The sequence below is a fragment of the Heloderma suspectum genome, chromosome 3, assembly GCF_057233095.1.
Source record: "Heloderma suspectum isolate Gila_16-S chromosome 3, 16-S_ref, whole genome shotgun sequence".
Classification (NCBI taxonomy): domain Eukaryota; kingdom Metazoa; phylum Chordata; class Lepidosauria; order Squamata; family Helodermatidae; genus Heloderma; species Heloderma suspectum.
This window is the reverse complement of record NC_139460.1, coordinates 194,629,762-194,648,152: the sequence shown is the minus strand read 5'-3', so window position 1 is coordinate 194,648,152 and position 18,391 is coordinate 194,629,762. Positions and strand designations below refer to the sequence as shown.

Here is an 18,391-nt window from a genome sequence, read left to right as displayed (position 1 = left end):
CACTTTCACACATATTGGCTGGGTCCAGATTATTGGGGGGGGGACGACAAAAGAACCCACTGTAGGTTCTTCCCCGCCCTGAGTGTGCCATGCGATCATGATTTCCATAATTACCCACAGTGCAGCGCAGCTGCTGCGTTGGCTGAACGTGGTGCAGTGCACGGTGAGGGTGGCTTCTTACCCACCCCACAACCCATGCCTTACGGTAGAGATTGGGGGGGGTGAGAAGCCACTCCCACTGCGCTGCGCAACGGGTTTGGATGGCACGGCAACTTCTGCTGAATGGTGGGTAATTATGCAAATCGCAGTTGCATGCACAGGAGAAGAAGCCATGATTGGTTCTTTTGCCCCCGCGATTGTCCGAACATGGCCATTCACTGATAAGACCATTTCATCCCATTTTCACATTTATCTTCATTTTTTAAAAAATCTGCACAAAAAACCCCACATTTAAATACTTGTTTAGACATATTTCTAATATTACCTCTCAAATGTGCATTTTAAAATCTATTTTGATGCACTTTTTGAACGAAGAATTGCTTTGGGACATTTGACAATTGCAAGAGCCGGTGGATAACTAATTTCTGACCTGTACATTCACCCGGGAGGTGGATCAAGTAAGTTCTCATCAGCATTCTCAAACAACAAATTCCTCAAGCATCCCTAAATCACAGTTTACTCAAAATATCTGGAATATTTTGGGTGTAGTCCTCCAACTTCAAAGCCCACCTGCTGACATAGACACATCTGAAGATATCCAGTGGCCCCCAAGTCTTTATTGTTTGTATTATTTTTTCCCTTGCTAGTTTTCTGGACTCTTTTTGAGATCTCGGTAAGATGCCACAGGCTAGCTAGTACATGCACAAACATTGCAGACTTGCTTGTGCCCAAAATCAGCTGGAAAAGGTTATGTATTTCAGGAGGAGGAACACATAACCCACAGAGCATAACCAGTGCTGGCCTTGGTCATTTTTCCAGTTGAAGCAAAAAGTCAACATTACGTCTTTCCCCTGCTCATTTTTAAATGATATTAAGATGGAGCTCAGAAGTGGAAAATGGTGTCCCCCTCTGGAATCTGCCACCTGAAGCTGTTCTTTCACCTTGCCCATTATGGGATGACAATAATCCAGACCTGTGTAAACCAAAAGAAGGAAGCAAAAACTATTCTAAATCCATTATGGAATTTCCCCTCTTAATATTTGTTATTTTGAAGACCATATGTCAATCTTTTTCAAGGCTTGACTCAAGACTAGTATGTGGTGAGTGTGATGTTTTGAAACAGTAGTGGTTTGGCACCTGATCCCTTCATCAGGAAGAGAACTGTTAACTACGTACAGACACAACTGCTAATTAACCATGACCCTCCACTAGCTCATGATTTACGGTTTGATTCTATGCACATTTACTCAGAAGTTCTACTGATCCCAAATGATCTTGCTGACTTGTTCCCAAGTTAGTGTGCATAGGATCACAGCCTTAATTCCACAACTCAACAGAGCCCACCTCTCACATGGCTCCGGGGATGTTTCCATGTTGCTCTTTAGCACTTAGTTTTGCCTCTGTGATGAGTTAGACTTTATTTTTCCTAAGAGCACTGTGGTGGTGCTCTAAAAAAACAAGGTGCCTCCTTTCAAGAAGCCTGCTGCCTTTCATTCCAGCTAGCTGCTTGTTGCCCTTTTCGTTTGATGTCATAGTGGGCCCACAACCGAGCTGGCACATGTAGCCATTTCCTTGGCATTCTTGGCAGCAGTGCTTCCCAGATGCCAACCTCTGAATGGTCATTTTCCCCCTCTCCGCTCACCCCAGCCACTCTCTAGGAGAAGCATTAATGTCTGTGGCTGCTTCCTAGCTGGTCTCCTGTCAAGTTGCTCTTTTTTTTCTTTTTCTGGCTTTCTCCCATGCTGCCTCTGTGATGACAGCTGCAGAACTGGGTGCAGACTCAGCCAGCTGGTAGCTGATTTGCTTCGCCGGATACTAGTTTCTTGGGGGTGAGGAATTTTATTCTCGCAATTGAAATAATCTTTTACAAAATGCCATATGGATCACCCTCCCTGCAAATCTCTCATTAATACGAACCTTGTGCTGCATTCCAAATGCATATTTAAAAAGAAACACACCAAACAGACCCCCTTACCTGTAACATTACCTGTTTTGCCTCCAGCAACCAAGCAGAAAAACATTCTGCATATGAAATGAAAGTTTGAGCCAGATTCCTGTATTATTGTGGGCATTTTCACACATGAAGCTTAAAATGTCTCTCTGCATACCTTAAACTGGTGTGTATCACAAATGTGAAGTCTGCATTGGCCAGAATGTACATTCATATAACAAACGGCTGTCTTCTACTTTCTATTCAGTTTTAACAATGATCAATCACGCCTATAAGCAATATTTGTGTTGTTTATATGAATAAGGGAGAAGGGCTCAGTGGCAGAGCACACACTTTGCATGTAGAAGGTTCCAGGTTTGATCCCCAGCATCTCAAGGTAGGGCAGGAAAAACTCCTGCCTGAAACCTTGGAGAGCCGCCGCCAGTCAGTGTCAGCAGTACTGGACTAGAAGGACCCATGGTCTGACTCAGCAGCTTTCTGTGTTCCTATGTTCCAAACATTAAATGGTTTCAGAGGCAATCTAAGCCTCAAGTACATAAACACATTCATGTTTTCAATCTAAAATAGTTAATAGCAAAAAATCACATGGGACTCAAGTTGGAGACAGACAACAATTTAAAATAAATTTGAAAGTGCCTGTGTTGGTGTACATATACATTATTTCATTTCATTTCAGCCAGTGTGGTGTAGTGGCAAGAGTGTTGGACTAGGAGCTGGGAGATCCGGGTTCTAGTCCCCACTCGGCCATGGAAGCTCACTGGGTGACTTTGGGCCAGTCACAGACTCTCAGCCCAACCCACCTCACAGGGTTGTTGTTGTGAGGATAAAACGGAGAGGAGGAGGATAATGTAAGCCGCCTTGGGTTCCTTGCAAGGGAAAAAAAGGCGGGGTATAAATGCAATAAATAAATAAATAATTTCATTTCTATACCGCCCAATAGCCAAAGCTGTCCGTATTATTACAGAAACCTGCAAAATCTGTTTAGCAAAGGCAATAATCAGAAGAACGAAGATACCATGGGCGACAGTGCCCTTTTCAACACTTTGAAAAAACTATTGTCTGTCTCCAGCTGCAGTCTTGAGGAAAGATCCTATCTCTGTTCAGGTCTCAGTAGCTCACCCATGCAAAAAGTGACCACCCAAAATACAGCGGATGCACTGGGCATTGTGCACAAAATGATGTTATATAGTTATTACAGGAACTATAGTAAATAATTATGACAGGAAGTATAATGAATTATAACAGGGCTCCCCAACCTTTTCCGGCCTGTGGACACATTTGGAATCCTGACAAAGTGCCATGGGCACCAGTGACAAAATGGCCACTGTAAGTGGCCACCATGGAGGGGTGTGTGGCTACTCACAAGATAGCCACCGGGCCAGGGGGGGGTGTCAAGTCAGAAAGATGACAAGATTGCAAAACAGTTCATATGAAATAATTTATTAACAAATAAATAAAACAGCAATGCATACATCCAAACCTCATCAACAAATGGTTATAACAGAAATACAAATATCCAAACATTCCTGCCATAGAAATACATACGTCCAAATTTGCCAGCACAACCATAGCATGCATAGAAGGATCGGAGGCATGGATCGTTGTGATTTTTGTATGGGAACTCCCTCAAAGCGATCTGAAATTGCAGATCACATTGCAGATCTGTGGTTTTAAGGTGGTTTGGGGGAAATCACATGTGGAAGCCATGAGTAAGAGAGTGCCCATTTTTAATCCTACTGGGAAAGTCAACCTCAAAAACAACAATGGGGCTTGTGTGCCACCATAAAAAAGACTAACATGTTCATTCTAACTGGCATAAGCTTTCATAAACTATGACCAACTTCAGTCACACACAGAGAGACACTCCATATCCCATGAGCACAGAGAGATGTGCCATTGAGAAGTCTCCAAAAATGTGATGGTGGAAGAATAGAGCTGAAGCAAAGATGCCTCTCTGCCACTGGAAAGCATATTAAGAAGGGGCAGAGGAGGGCCAGGAAAATGGGGGTGGTGAGATAGAAACAAAACTGAGGGAAGAGAGTGGGGAAACACCTTTGCCCATGCCACCTCCCCACTGCATGAAGTGCCAATCCTGGCAGCCACCACCACCAACGGAAAGGAGTCGCGTGGGCAAGCAAGCGGGCAAAGGCTCTGGCTCCGCCCCCCTAAAAGGCCTTCACCACCACGTGCCTCAAAACAAACAAACGGGGCTGGGTGGAGCAGCCAGTGTGCTCAGATATCTAGCATGTGCTGAAAACAGCACAGGCATGTGAGGGAGCACACGCAAACTCCGTAATTTTGCACGTGCTGCCCACATGCACCAAATGGCACCAGAGTGCCACAGCAAACACAAGGTAAGCAGCCATGGGGAAGAATGGGAAATGCCCCCGCATCACCACCATCCCAAACACAAAAGCCGGGAGGTAAAGCAACACGGGCAGATGGGTGAACAGGCTGGAAATTTCATTGCTTTACCCACCCAGCCCCAACAAATAAACAGAAGGGCATAGAGGACAAGCGCCTCACCTCCCAACACACAACAGTAAAGAGTTGGAGACCAAGCAGCATCCCCCTCTCCCCAGAAAATGCAGATAGGAGGGTGAGCAAACGGGCAGGAAATGCCCTCCCTTTGCCTGTGTTCCCCTCTCAGATGGAAGAGACCCCAGCCCACTCGGTCCCATCCCCGTACTGCTGGTTTGCATTCAAGGGGCACCCTTACCTTTCCCTTCTGACACAGCCACCCACTGCTCACGCCCACTCCTAGCAGGCATAGAATGGGAGTAAGGACACCGGTTTGTAACCTATTACTTTGCCCAATCAGAGAGCCAGTGGGGGTGTCAAAATGGCAAGTTAAGGCACATAGACTTAATGTTATAGAGAATCCAGGTCCATAGACTTACAGCAACCAGGAAGTTAGCAGACATGCCTTGTATACATGGAAATCACCATGAGGGCACATTTAAAGGGAGCCTTGTTGGGGACCCCTGAATTATAATATGTGCTGTCATTCACTGCACTGACCTGCTTCCTCCAGGCCCTTTCCATGGGGAAATAGGAGATCACCACAAAGGTTCCTGCAGTCACTGTTCTTTTCCTGCTGCTTCCAGGCACTTCTCCCTTTGGCAAATAGAAGGCCAAATATTTCTGGTCAGTGTCAGGGTGGACACTGAGCCCATAGAATCCCAGAGTAGTTCTGATTCTGAGGAAGAGCAGTCGCTCCTGGGAGAGGAGCGTGCTCCTCTTTCCCAGGGCCCACAGCTGACGGAGATTCCTCCCACCAGCATTCCTAGATTAGAAAGCAGTCCAGGGAGTGACCGAGCACAGATAGCAGACTTGGTGGATGCGCGACGCAGACGCAGAGAGCGGCGCCAGATGGAGGGCGCGGAAAGGAGGCGTAGTGCCCAGTTGGCGCACAAACAAAGGCTGCGCCCAGAGGATCCAAGGGAAAAGGGGAGGGACTCTCCCTAGTCCTTAAGTTCAGGGGTCTGCCAGTAATTCCCTTTCAAACGGGGACCAACTGTTTCAATTTAGGGCATAGGTACTCTGCTGCTCAGATCTTAGTTGCTACCTGTAGAGTTGTTAAGTTGTAAAAGAAGAATAAAGCTTTGAAAGGAATCCCTTTGTCTGTGTCTGGACTTGGCTACTGGATTAGACTGAGAGAGGCCTCCAAGGAGCCCTTGACAGTCAGCATCTTTGGGCTGTGGAACTCAGCAGGTATCTGACCATGTGACAGTGGCCCATCACTCACTGTGAGGAGAACTGTTTCACCTTCTCACCCTTGATCTACCCCCTGACATAACACCTACCTCTGCCCAGTAGTGAATCTGATAGCAGAAGTGATCCCATCTAGGAGACAAGCACTTGTGGGGAGGGTATGCAGTGAGGGAGGTGGCAGGCAAGAGAAAGGTTTAGCACTCCTCACCCCTTTTGCTCTTATAATCAGACTCCCGTCCCCTTTATTTGATGTGATCGGGGCAGATACGGGTTTAAATGAACAGATCTGCCACTGCCATGTCTAGAATCATAGAATAGTAGGGTTGGAAGGGGCCTACAAGGCCATCGAGTCCAACCCCCTGCAGGAATCCAAGTCAGAGCATCCCTGACAGGTGGCTGTCCAGCCTCGTCTTGAATGACTCCAGTGTGGGAGAGCCCACCACCTCCCTAGGTAATTGGTTCCATTGTCGTATTGCTCTAACAGTCAGGAAGTTTTTTCTGATGTTCAGCCGGAATCTGGCTTCCTGTCACTTGAGCCCATTATTCCTTGTCCTGCACTCTGGGACGATCGAGAAGAGATCCTGGCCTTCCTCTCTGTGACAACCTTTCAAGTACTTGAAGAGCGCTATCAGATCTCCCCTCAGTCTTCTCTTCTCAAGGCTAAACATGCCCAGTTCTTTCAGTCTCTCTTCATAGGGCTTTGTTTCCAATCCCTGATCATTGTCTAGTTTGACCCTTGATACATATGAAGCAATAGTATGAACCAATAGGCCTGGCTGGTGCCCACATGAACTGACCATGCACTAGAACATGCCCCCAAATTGCACCAAGGTTCTGCGGCATACATCGAGCTGCCAGGATGTACTCAGCCAATGAATTGATGAGGACAGGGTTTCCTTCTGGTGGAAAGTTTGGCAGCTACTGTAGATCATGCCCCCACCCACCCCTGCCCCAGTGCTAATCTGCTTGCTAGTGATATTTTGGTTTAAATGCTGGGTAAGCCTGTGCTTTCATAGATGTGTCCTTTCTGGAGTCTAGATCCTCAACTACACTTCGCTAGAAGCATGCAGCCCAAGTATTGCTTTGTGGCCTCCAGCTGGCCCGTAGCAACCTGGTTTCCTGTGTTTCTAATGTCTCTTCACTGCAAGTATGTCATAATGTGCTAGTAACAATAACATTTCTGCAGTCTAAATGGCTTGCAGGCCAATAAAATTGAAATCAACCAATGCATGGGAAAAACAAATCAGGGAAAGATATTGTTTCTGACTGTAGTCCAAGAAACGCTTGGCATTCCCAACATCCTCTGCTCTACTTCCAGGAAAAAAATATTCCTGAGTATTCGTGTTAATTTGTTTAAAGCTGGTTTATATCAATAGACACAGTAACTGCTGTATTTCTCTGTTGGGTCTGGTCACAGGAGCTTCTCAGGGGCCTTTGCACAGCACAGCTGTCCTGAGCAAGGCTCCCTCTTCTGCTCTGTTATTAGTGGGGCAGGGTCCCCTCTACCACTTTGCAAGGCTCCCGCTAGAGCATTTTGTCCAAGGCCACAGAACTACCACTGTAGCAGAGTCAGTGGAAAGGAGAAGGAAATCAAATAAACCTCCAGTTAACAGAACTAACTGAAGCTTTTCTTCTAAACTCAGCACAGGGGAAGGGAGGTCCTTGGTGATGATGGTGCGGGGGCGGGGCCGCAGGGATGGTGCGGGGGGGGGGACCCTTTGTAAATAGCTGTGCACTGCAAAGGAAAGAAATATACCCAGCTTTCATCAAATTCCTTCATTTCAGCTTTTCAGTTCGATAAATATGGCAGTGCAGGTTTTCAAGTACAAGAGCAAGCAGGGTATTATTTTTACTTGCATCTTAAAATATAGTACGTCTTTCCTTATTTCCTAAAGGTTGTTATTTCCACTCTGGCTTGTGGTTTGTTTCCATCTCTCTAACATGATGTGTAATTTCAAACAGTACTTTTGTTTTTATGATAAACATTTCAAATGGACTGCCTGGGAATAAACAGCTGATTCCTTTTCTGGATGTTGTCTTTTTTTAAAAAAAAAGTTTAATCTGTAGTTAAGATTTTAAGGCTGCCACAGGAAGATAAGTGGGGAAAGTGCAAGAAGGTTGTAATCTGAAACATTCTTGCTTCACTGGAACAAGAATGTTTAAGGACTATAGCCAAGATCATGATCATAAATTTGGTAGAAAACTGCATGGAAGGCATGTTGCTCTGAGGGGCATTAAAGAAATGATTGCATATAAGTGTGGTACTCCAGAATCTTATACATTGGTTTGGCAAAGGTTCATTGCACTATATGAAGTGTGAGAGATAGATTTGTAATTCTGACACTATATATATAGAGAGAGCTTCGGCTATTGGGCGGTATAGAAATGAAATAAATAAATAAAATACACAGCCATCTAGTTGGTCTATAACCTTTCCTCCATCACTCTAGTCATCCAGTTCCAGTTCAGTAAATCGTGGTGCATGCACATTCCTTCATCCCCTCTCAGACCTTAATTCAGTACTTCTGGGTTTTGTTAATGCACTTTTCCATTGTGTCTGATGTTGCTTAAATGATGTCCCAAACCAAGATATCAAACCAGGATGAAACTGTGGTTTGATATCTGGGTGGGTGGGTGGGTGGAATCTTCACAACAATGGAATGAGAAGCGTGTTGGAGTATTATTCGGATTTTCATAGAATCGGCTTTGGTCCATCAAGGACACACGAGGCAAGATCAGCCAAGTGCACCATACCTTTAAAATACAGGTTTCAGGGGCCACACAGCACTTGAAAGGAACATACTTCCAGGTGAAGTCAGGGGAGTAGAACTGAATGTCATCAAACTGTCAGGGGCTGCTCAACCAATGAGAGAGGCTTGTTTCCTGGCCCATGTCCAGGCTCCCCCCTGCTACTACATTCTTATGAATGGAGAGCAACTAATTTTTCCCCATGTGTGCAGATTTCCTGAAGAAGCCAAAATCTCCGGTTCTCAAGTGCAGCATCTGAAGGCTCCCCCTGAGAGCATCCCACCCACCCACCTTAGTTTCGCCGCATTCCAGCAATCTGCCACGGAGTTATTCCTCTCTCCTCTGTTCCCCAATGTGTGCATTTTTGCCTTGAGAAGCTAAAATCCCCAGTTCTTGAGTGCAGCATCTGAAGGCTCCCCATGAGAGCATCCCACCACCCCAGCAAATCCCCCATGAGGACAGCCCCCAGGCTTGTAGGGGTTGCTTAAACTACAGCTTCCCAATTTGGACATCATGGGAAACTGTGGTTTAACAACCCCTGGAAGTATTGAATTAAGGCACCTGAAAGAAACAAGGAGGTAGTGTGTGCACAGACATCTCATTCCCAGTGTTGGATTGGGATTCTTACATCTGAACCTAGCATAACTCTCTCCAGGTTTTAATCAATGACCTCATTTGCACATAAAGCTAACCCATGGTGTATTTAACCCATGGGATGTTGAATCCTGGGTTGTCTTGATGTGCGAATCCAGCCGAGCTAACCAACAATGGTTTATTAACCATGAACAACCCAGAAAGAGAAGCCATGTTTTGTTGAGTTGTGATCTCTGGGTTGTTTAAACCATGAGGTGTCATTACATGTGAACCCAGAATTGTGGGCTGTTCAAGGGTTATTTTGCCAGGCTACAGAGGTGGCAGGCAAGAGTGGTAAAAAAAACCCAGCCACTCTGCGAGCCAGTACTACAGCACCACAAAGGCATTTGTGATACAGGGAGGGAGCAGGCAAAGGAGCAGTGAAACTAACAACCCAGGGATTGAGAAAACAAACCACAATGTGTTTGATTGTCTGCTAGACAACCTGCCTGGGTGAAGCAGCAAACCATGAGTTAACCATGGGTTAAATAAACCATGGGTTACCACTGTGTGCGAACTAAGTCATTGTCTCACTTTCTCTTGTTGTTTAATCACTTTTTTCATATATTTATTTAAATGGTCTGTAACTGTTTGTGTAGCGAGCTGTTTAGAGGGTTCTGCTGATCTGAGTTGTATTCAATGGGGCAGGCAAGGGCGGGGAAAGAGAAGGAGAAAGATTAAGAAATTCCAGATAAAATGGCTGGAAATAGGCTGTATTCAAAACAATCTGAGAATAGTAAAGAAACAATGCCAACAATATTTTTGAAAACATTAAAGGGCTTATTATTATCTGAAATAGAAAGTTTTCCATGGCCTAGGAAAAAAAGTGGCAGATAAAAAGGTTGAGGACAGGTGTAAAATGATGCATGGTGTGGAGAAAGTGGATAGGGAGAATTTTTTCTTCCTCTCCCTTTCTACTAGAAACTAGAGTCATCCAATGAAGCGAAATGGTGGGAGATTCATGGCAGATGAAGGGAAATACTTATTTATACAACACATAGACTACCGTAAGGTATAGTGATGGCCACCAACTTGGATGGCTTGAAAAGGAGATTACATTAGTTGAGGGTAAGGCTATCAATGGCTACTAATCATAATAGCTAAGTATTACCTACAATTCCAAATACCTGTTGCTGGGAACATGAATGGGAGGGCGCTATTGCCCTCATATCCTTCTTGTAGGCATCCCAGAGGCATCTAGTTGGCCACTGTGGGGACAGAATGCTGGACTAGTGGGGCCTTTGCTCTGATCCAGCAGAGCTGTTCTTATGCCCTTGAAAACACTTAGTGTTTAAGCTCTGTGAGGCAGGGAGAGGCCTGTCTACTTTTTGCTTGTGAAACTCTGCGAAGCACCATGAGCATTGATGGTTCTATTAATTAACCAATATAGCACATTTTCAGTATGCAGAGCTATTCACACACATTATCTCATTAACCCTTACAATAGCCTGGTAATGTAGGCCAGCTTTATTATCTCCATGTTACAGGTGCGGGGTGCTGAAGTTGAGAGAATAGTGGCTTGCACTAGTGAGTTTGTGACTCTGTTTAAATAACAACTATGGTAAACCAGCTCTCAGCTTCCTCTTCACTCAGCCTGGGTTCTAATATAACATCTAATATTGCATTTTAGAGGAAACTATGTCTGATGTCATTTTCATAGCACATGGCTTTTGAGTAATAGTGTTCTGAAGAACAAAACACATTCATTGTTTTTATTAGGCGAACTGCTTTCACCATAGATCAGTATAGCTGGCACAACAATTGAGGTCTGCTGAAAAGAACCCCCAAATGTTTTTGCAAATACCTTTACATGCAGGACTAGTGTCAGACCTATTCTCACACGAATGTCTTAATTCATTTACTTGTGTGGTCTTTGCATTCTCCTTTTCCTTGCCAGCATTATGAACCTTGGCTTTCTCCTGTTGAACCACAGGAAGCTATCCCATCCAGGGAAAAGGGGCAGGCGGGACATATAGAGGGACACTCTATCCACACATTGCCCTTGCTCCCTGAAGTAATTGGCCCCTACTGCAGGACCTTTCGCACAGGCCCTCCACTGAAAACTGTCTAATGTTAATTAAGGGCCACTGCTTTTATATGCAAGGTAAACAAACTCAGCTCTTCTGGTATTTCCAGTAACAAGCTAAAACTTAGTCTGCCAGCAATAGGGCCTTTGCAGGCTTCTCTTTCAGTGGCATGTTTTAGTACCTTGCTGGGCAGCCTAGCTTCTGCTTTTCGGGGCCTTTGGCCAACTTGGCCCAGAAGGGCCCCTTAACTATTGGAGGTAAGACATGGAGGCACAGCCAATGAGGGGCAACGAGAGAGAATGGCCCTTGCACCGTCAAAAAGAAATAAGAACGTAAGAAGAGCCATGCTGGATCAGACCAAGTGGTCAACCAGCTGTCCACAGGAAACCCACAAGGAGGGCATGGGTGCAACAGCACATGGTGTACGTAGGCATACTGCCTCTGATACTGGAGGAGACATAGAACCATCAGGACTAGCAGCCATTGATAAGTCTTTTCCTCCATGAATTTGTCGAACTCTGGGGTACACGCACACTTGGGAGTAGTGCTTAGCTAAGGTGGAGGCAGTAAGCTCTGCCTTCAAACTGGCCACACTGCACCCGCTGACAGCCAAGACTGCACTGGTAGGTTTGGTGGTGGGCTCCCTAATGGGTCAAGAAGAGCTTAATGAGTGCCCTATTCCATCAGCCTCTGCTGTTAGCCATGATACCGGTAAAGCACAGAGGTATTTCTGTGTATGCGTGGTGTCGAATACCCAAGGTACAGGAAAATGCAGCTTCAGATGCAGCAAATCAACATGTAAAGCCATCCTGATATTATAATAATTCCATCACTTATTTCAAACAACACATGTAAACATAGGGACAGTAAGAGGAAATCAATAAATTAATCAACTAAAGCTTTACTAGCTTTATTGGTAGAGGACAATTTTAATCAGTGGTCCTGAGAGTTACTTGTTTATTTTTTTGAGGATATTTCGGTTCTGGGCCCCAACTACACGAGCCTTTTACTGGCGTGGAAATGAAGGAGCACAGAACACCCACTTTTTACCTAACAAGGGACGGAAAGACAAAACAGAACCCCTAAAATACAAAACAGCCACTGAAGTGTTGCACCCCCATGCTCACGGGACTGCACAGCTGCATATTAATAGTAAAAAAAAAAAAGGGCATGGCGGAGTCTGTTAGGGAAGCCCGCAGTAAATTGCGAGTGTATCCCAGCAGAAGCTAATTCGAAGCTGAAGTGCTGTGCAGTTGGGACAGAGTGAAGAGTGAAAGCGGTGCCATGTAGATGTGGCCCTTGTGTGTTACTGCAATGGGAAATGAAAGAGAAAATAATTAAAGAGAGCCTTTGCTTCTTTAAATGGAAGGACAGCTTCTGTTGATTAAATTGTGAATGATTAATGCTGGACCTTTGGCAACCACAGGATGAGAGCATGGAATAGTTGTGACCCTTGTTATCCAGGCAAAGTTCCAGCCTGGCCTGCAAATCTTTATAGTCCTTCTGAGTCAGGGAGAGCCAATGGAGTGCCTGGGTCAGTAGACCCTGAAAATACAACATTGCCAAGGGAACCCCCGCTCTGAAGTCTCGGTGCCTCACCATGCTATGTAGCAATACACAGATTGGAGGGTTCCCAGCTGTAGCCCTGGTGGCCAGCGACAATTATCTCAGGCTTCCTTTGATATCTCAGTGGGGCACTGATATTGAGGCTGTAGTAACAAGCAAATATTAATAAGCAAAGGCAGGGGAGATTTATTTGGCTATTGGGTGATATAGAAAATATATAGGTATATAGATATATATTTAATTGATTAATCAAATGAAATGCGGATTATGATAAGCATGCAATCCCTGCCTTCTTGATTTTGATATAGCACCCAATGACTGTATGTGCTTTAAGAACAAGAAGTATTGAAATTGTAATGAGTAGCCTAAAAGTTCCGTAACCAGCAGACAGCTCTCTGCGAAAGTCCTCTGGGCGTTTCCAGACGTATGTCTTGAAAATGGTCTTGTACTACTCGGGTTTCGTACGGATAAGGAAAAGAGCTGTAAACAATTAACATTTGCAGCAGCGTGTGATGCCTGTACTTGCATTCCCTTTGCAGAGACCCCTGGAAAAGCCTGATGGCCTGGACGTTTCCGATCAAAGTAAAGAACACCCTCAGCATCTCTGTGAGAAATGCAAGGTGTTGGGCTACTACTGCCGCCGCGTGCAATAAACACCCACAGGGGTTGCCTCTGCCGCCACCTTTGAGTCCCGCCGGGAGCACACGGCAGCCGGAAGGAAGTGGGGAGAAAACATCAGCCAAGAACCCCATACGTCGCCAATGTTGCCTGTCAATAAACTAATAATATGCCTTACCTTTAATAGAACGTAACCCTTTTCCTGCGTACGTGTATACGTGCAAGTTGTATTTATAGGACTACGGTGTGTTTTTTATATATATGTGAAACAGAAGTTACTGATGTTGGGCGCGAATCACCAAGCACTGCTGCTGTGCAGCCTCCACTCTTCCTTGGGGGTCTTGCATGGCGATGTCACACAAGCCAGACTGAAGTGGGTGGCGGTTGTGCAGGAGCAGCTCTTGCTGGACTGCGCCCGTCGTGTTCAGATGGAATCACTAATGTGGTTTCTGTTGATTGTTTACACAGTTCCAGTATCCTGCCCAGGTGAAGCAATAATGTTCGTCAAGAGAGGTATATAATGTCATGGAGATATGGATGGATGATATTAACGGTTTCTGCAAGCAGTAGATAAAATGGACAGTTCAGTGAAGGTTCTAGCCAATGCCACAAGCAATATATTTTTCTGATGCAAGGAGGGCTGAGCTAGAAAAAGAATTACGGAATGGGGGGATTGAAAAATGAAGTTCATTTTTTTTAACTTCAGGGTTGGTCTGAAAGTTCCATCTTGTTGCTTGCTTTCCCAGAGTCCTCTAGGGCCACTGAAATTAGGCTTTTGGTGGACTCTCGGTTAATAGAATCTGAGGGTTAAAAAGAACACGTGAATAAATGTTCGAGGGAGTAGTTTGCATGGAGATGTAATGGTAGAACAGGAAGGGTCAATCAGGAATTAATCTTTCTTAGGCAGCGATCGTAAGCACGTTTACTTAGAAGTAAGTGCCACTGAAATCTAAAGGTCTACTTTTGAATAAGTGCGCTTAGGATACACTTATTTTTACAGCTTGTTGTTGACCAATACCGTTCCCTTGTCACAATTCTCCTTTCTCCATGTACTTGCTATGCAAGTGGCGGCTAAAATTCCTACCATCATTCAACCACATAACCAACAATTTTATGTAGCCAACAGGACAAATGCTAATTTGTTCTCATTATAGCCAGAGAGTCAGTGTGGTGTAGTGGTTAGAGTGTTGGACTGGGACTCAGGAGACCCGAGTGCTAGTCCCCACTGGGCCATGAAGCTCACTGGGTGACTTTGGGCCAGTCACAGATGACTCTCAGCCTAACCTACCTCACAGGGTTGTTGTGAGGATAAAATGGAGAGGAGGAGGATTATATATGCCGCCTTGGGCTCGTTGGAGGAAAGGCGGGGTATAAATGTAGCAAATATAGCAGGCTAAGCCAGCCCAGCCCAGCTCCTGTCCCCACGCTCCTGTTTCTCTACCATCATTATCCTCATTCACATATCCTCTTGTGCAGTTTGGCCCTGCACTCCCATCTAGAGTAGAGATCCTGTACCTTTTTGCTGCAGTGAAATGGGGCTTCACCAGCTGAGGGCCAGGCATCCAGCTGCTCCATCATGCATTCATACTCACACACACAGGCTGGGAGAGGTGAAATGTACACACTTTCCACATCAAAGGAATACTGTAGCTCCCAGGACAACAGATACTGGGGGCTCCCCTATTACCTTTCAGTGGCTCCAAAACAAGATCTGAACTGTCCTTGGGCCACACATGGCTTACAGACAGTGACAACAGAGGGCAGGAATGGATAGACAGTGAGTCCTTGCCAAATGTTATGGCATTAAAAAAAAAAAAATCACCTACATTATTAGGTGAAATTTTTTTTCACCTACATGCTGTTAAACACATTACACACATCATGTAGGGCCCTCTGAAAATTGCTGTTGAATGGTGGCACTCCACATGAAACATGTCTGTAACCAAGTGAATCACAAACAGACCCCTTGTGGTGCAACCTAAGAGTGCACAGAAATTCTCCAGGCCAGCACCAGCAGACACCATGGTTTTGTGGAATGGGAATGGAGAATCTCCATGTGACTGGGCTAGAACTAATGAAAGTGGCCCAAACACTACACCCACCACAGGGAGTTCCACTGCTACAAAGACTTTTGCTATTCTCCACACGGGGGTCATAATGTCTGAATTGGCCTTGAGCTTAAAACAGCAGAAAAGCAATGAAGGGATGGCGGGGGGGGGGGGGACCACCTGTAATTCACTTACTTTCATCACTAGTGACAAACTTCTATTTGCCCTACATTTGGCTATATGTTAGACCAAAAGCTCATTCACTAGACAAGCTGTGCCATAACTGCAGGCACCCAGACCATGTTGCAAGGCATTGCAGGACTGTTACTCCATCATTGCAGGAAGATATGCCAGTACCAGTCCTTAGGACCAGGGTGGGCAGAGGTAAATTTACTGTGAATAATGGGGGAATTATTCTCCAAACCTTAACTGAAAAAGTACATTAGCCCTCCTTATTAATTCTAGATTCAGTGACATTTTCATGGAACAACTGTCAAGTCCAGTTGTATTAATTTACTATTAAATATCATATAGTATATCTAGGTAGCCATAGGAATTTCATAGGAAAGAAAATTACTCTGCTAAGCCTTCCCTTTTCCCTGACTTCCTAAACACTACTATATAGTTTAAGGGAAATGTAATATTTGCCCTAATTCTATTAAATAAGACCATTTTGAAGCCTAAGTAAATACATTATTGGAACTGCTCTGAATAATACTAAGAGAGCATCTTTTCTTTCTCTCTTATGTATTAATTTAAGATAAAGCAGGACTGAAGTGCTGCGTGTACTACCTGCTTCTGTAGAGACCTGTGGGTGGACTGGGATTTCAGATATTCTTCATTTTAAGATTGTCTTGTGATATATTCAACATTCTAACATTCCTGGCAAAATGGGGTCCCTTTTTGTGTCGAGCCATTTCATGTTCTTGCCAGATCGCCAAGAGGAATGATGCCATGCTATGCGCTGCAAGCTTAAAACATGCCACATTATTTCTATCAGCAATAACGATGAAGGGCTACACTTATCAGGATAAAATTAATACCATTCAGTTTTTCGCGTCTAGACCAGGAGATATTGGTTAGATGTGGTTTCCCCAGCCATCAATGCTCCCATCCTAGAGGCCCAGTCTCCTCTCATTCCCACTGAGGGCCACATGTTCCCATCTCTGCCCTAGCCAGAGATGCTTGGAATTGAATCTGAGGCCTTCTTCACGCAGAGCATATGCTCTGTCAGTGAGGTTTGGTTCTAATTGTGGTTTGTGGGGCTGAAGACAGACGGACATTTTTAAAATAGTTGAAAGTGGTATGAAAGAGGCATCTTCTGTTGTGTACATACATGCTCAGTTAGTTTGCCTCACTGTTATTTCTGGCCAAACAGATGCTGCAGGTTTTTAAAGCACTATAAAATATTACAAAACACGTTAACAAAACTGGATACGCCATGGCCAACAAAGTCTGCCATATGACCTTCAACGCTCGGAAAAAGTCTGTTGTGTGTCTCCAGTTGTGGTTCCCTGCCACAGTGCTTGAGGGCAGAGGGCAGCAGGGTTTTAGTGTAACAGCAAGTCAGTCCAAACATGTCTGCAACAGAGCTTTTAAAGGAACATGCGCTTTTTGTCTGCTAGTAGAAGCCCTATTCCAATAACATACTTTGTTCTGAACATAGCAAAACATTGCAAAAACAAACATACCATAAATTCCTTTTATTTTCCTAATGCACATTAAGCAGACAAGTCTTATGTGGATTGCAGGCAGTCTTCATTTTAAAAAATATGGGAATTACCATAGATTAATTCACGTGGTCTGCAGTATCGTCTAACAGTAGTGTGTGAATGGAGCTCAGGACCTCTGGATTCTGTCCAAGATCCTGGTAAATGACTGGGCAAGTCATGAAGTCTCCCTAGGACTCAATAAAATGTGTGTAGCGTTAATCACTGTGCCTATCTTATGTGAGAATTAGGGACTCTAATTAATATCTTCTCAACTTTAGCGATAGGGTGTTTCTAATTTCAAATAAAATTCCTTGACATGGTTAGATAAAATGTATGAGCTACGCAGTGACCACTTGAAGAAAATAGGTTGGATCCAACCGTAGTCATGCTTAGAGAAGATCCCTGACTAAGGGAGCAATCCTATGGCTGCTAGACAGCGGCTAGACGGCCATAGGAGATGTTGTTTTCGAGGAACCGACCTTAGAGCCCACGCACCAAGGTCAGTTACTGGAGAACCAACCTCCCACCACTTCCACGCTGCCTCCAAGGCAGTGTGGAAGAGCCCCATCCTCCACGCTCGCAAGAGGAGTGCGGGGTGACTGGAAAGGGGTGTGGCTGGGGGGGTTCCGGGGTGGGGAGAGCGTAACTGCCTGTACAACACATCCTATGTGGGAGGATGGAGCGGGGAAGGAGGCTGCTGTATGACATACGGCAGCCTCCTTCCTGCTCCATCCTCCCACAGCTAGACAGCAGCAATCGGCTGTCTAGCCAAAAAAGGAGAGCACAAGAAGTGCGCAGGGAACGATCCCCTCCGTGCTTCTCCTGCCCTGCTTTGGATAAGTGGTCGCCTCCGAGTTTGGAGGCAACCACCTATCTAGATAGGATTGCCCCCTAACTGAAGTCCCACTTATGTCAGTGGGTCTACTCTAAGTATGACTAAGTCTGGATCCTACCCATTGTGACTATACAAGAGCGAGGGATTGGGCCATTTCTGTATCAAACCTTGTTTACATGAGCAGTTATCCTGGGATAACAACCCCTGAACTTTCTCTGCTTTGTTTACATGATCAAGGGGTTGATCAGAGACAGAAGGAAGCAGAAAGTAAAGATGAATGGCAGTATTAAAATGTAATGAATGAATGAATGAATGAGTAAGTAAGTAAGAGAGCCCCTGGATAACTAGAGGCTTTTGACTCACCTTCCATTTTATTGCTG

General features: G+C 45.0%; 1 protein-coding gene across 1 annotated transcript in view; it reads left to right on the top strand.

Moving 5' to 3' along the window:
• Positions 1 to 17,818, top strand: part of ZCCHC24 (zinc finger CCHC-type containing 24) — a 197,868-nt gene extending 180,050 nt beyond the window's left edge. The window contains exon 4 of the mRNA XM_084845238.1: positions 13,338 to 17,818. Within this exon, the coding sequence (XP_084701364.1) occupies positions 13,338 to 13,451 (114 nt within the window). The 3' untranslated portion in view covers positions 13,452 to 17,818. The remainder of the gene's footprint in view (positions 1 to 13,337) is intronic.
• Positions 17,819 to 18,391: the final 573 nt, after the last annotated feature.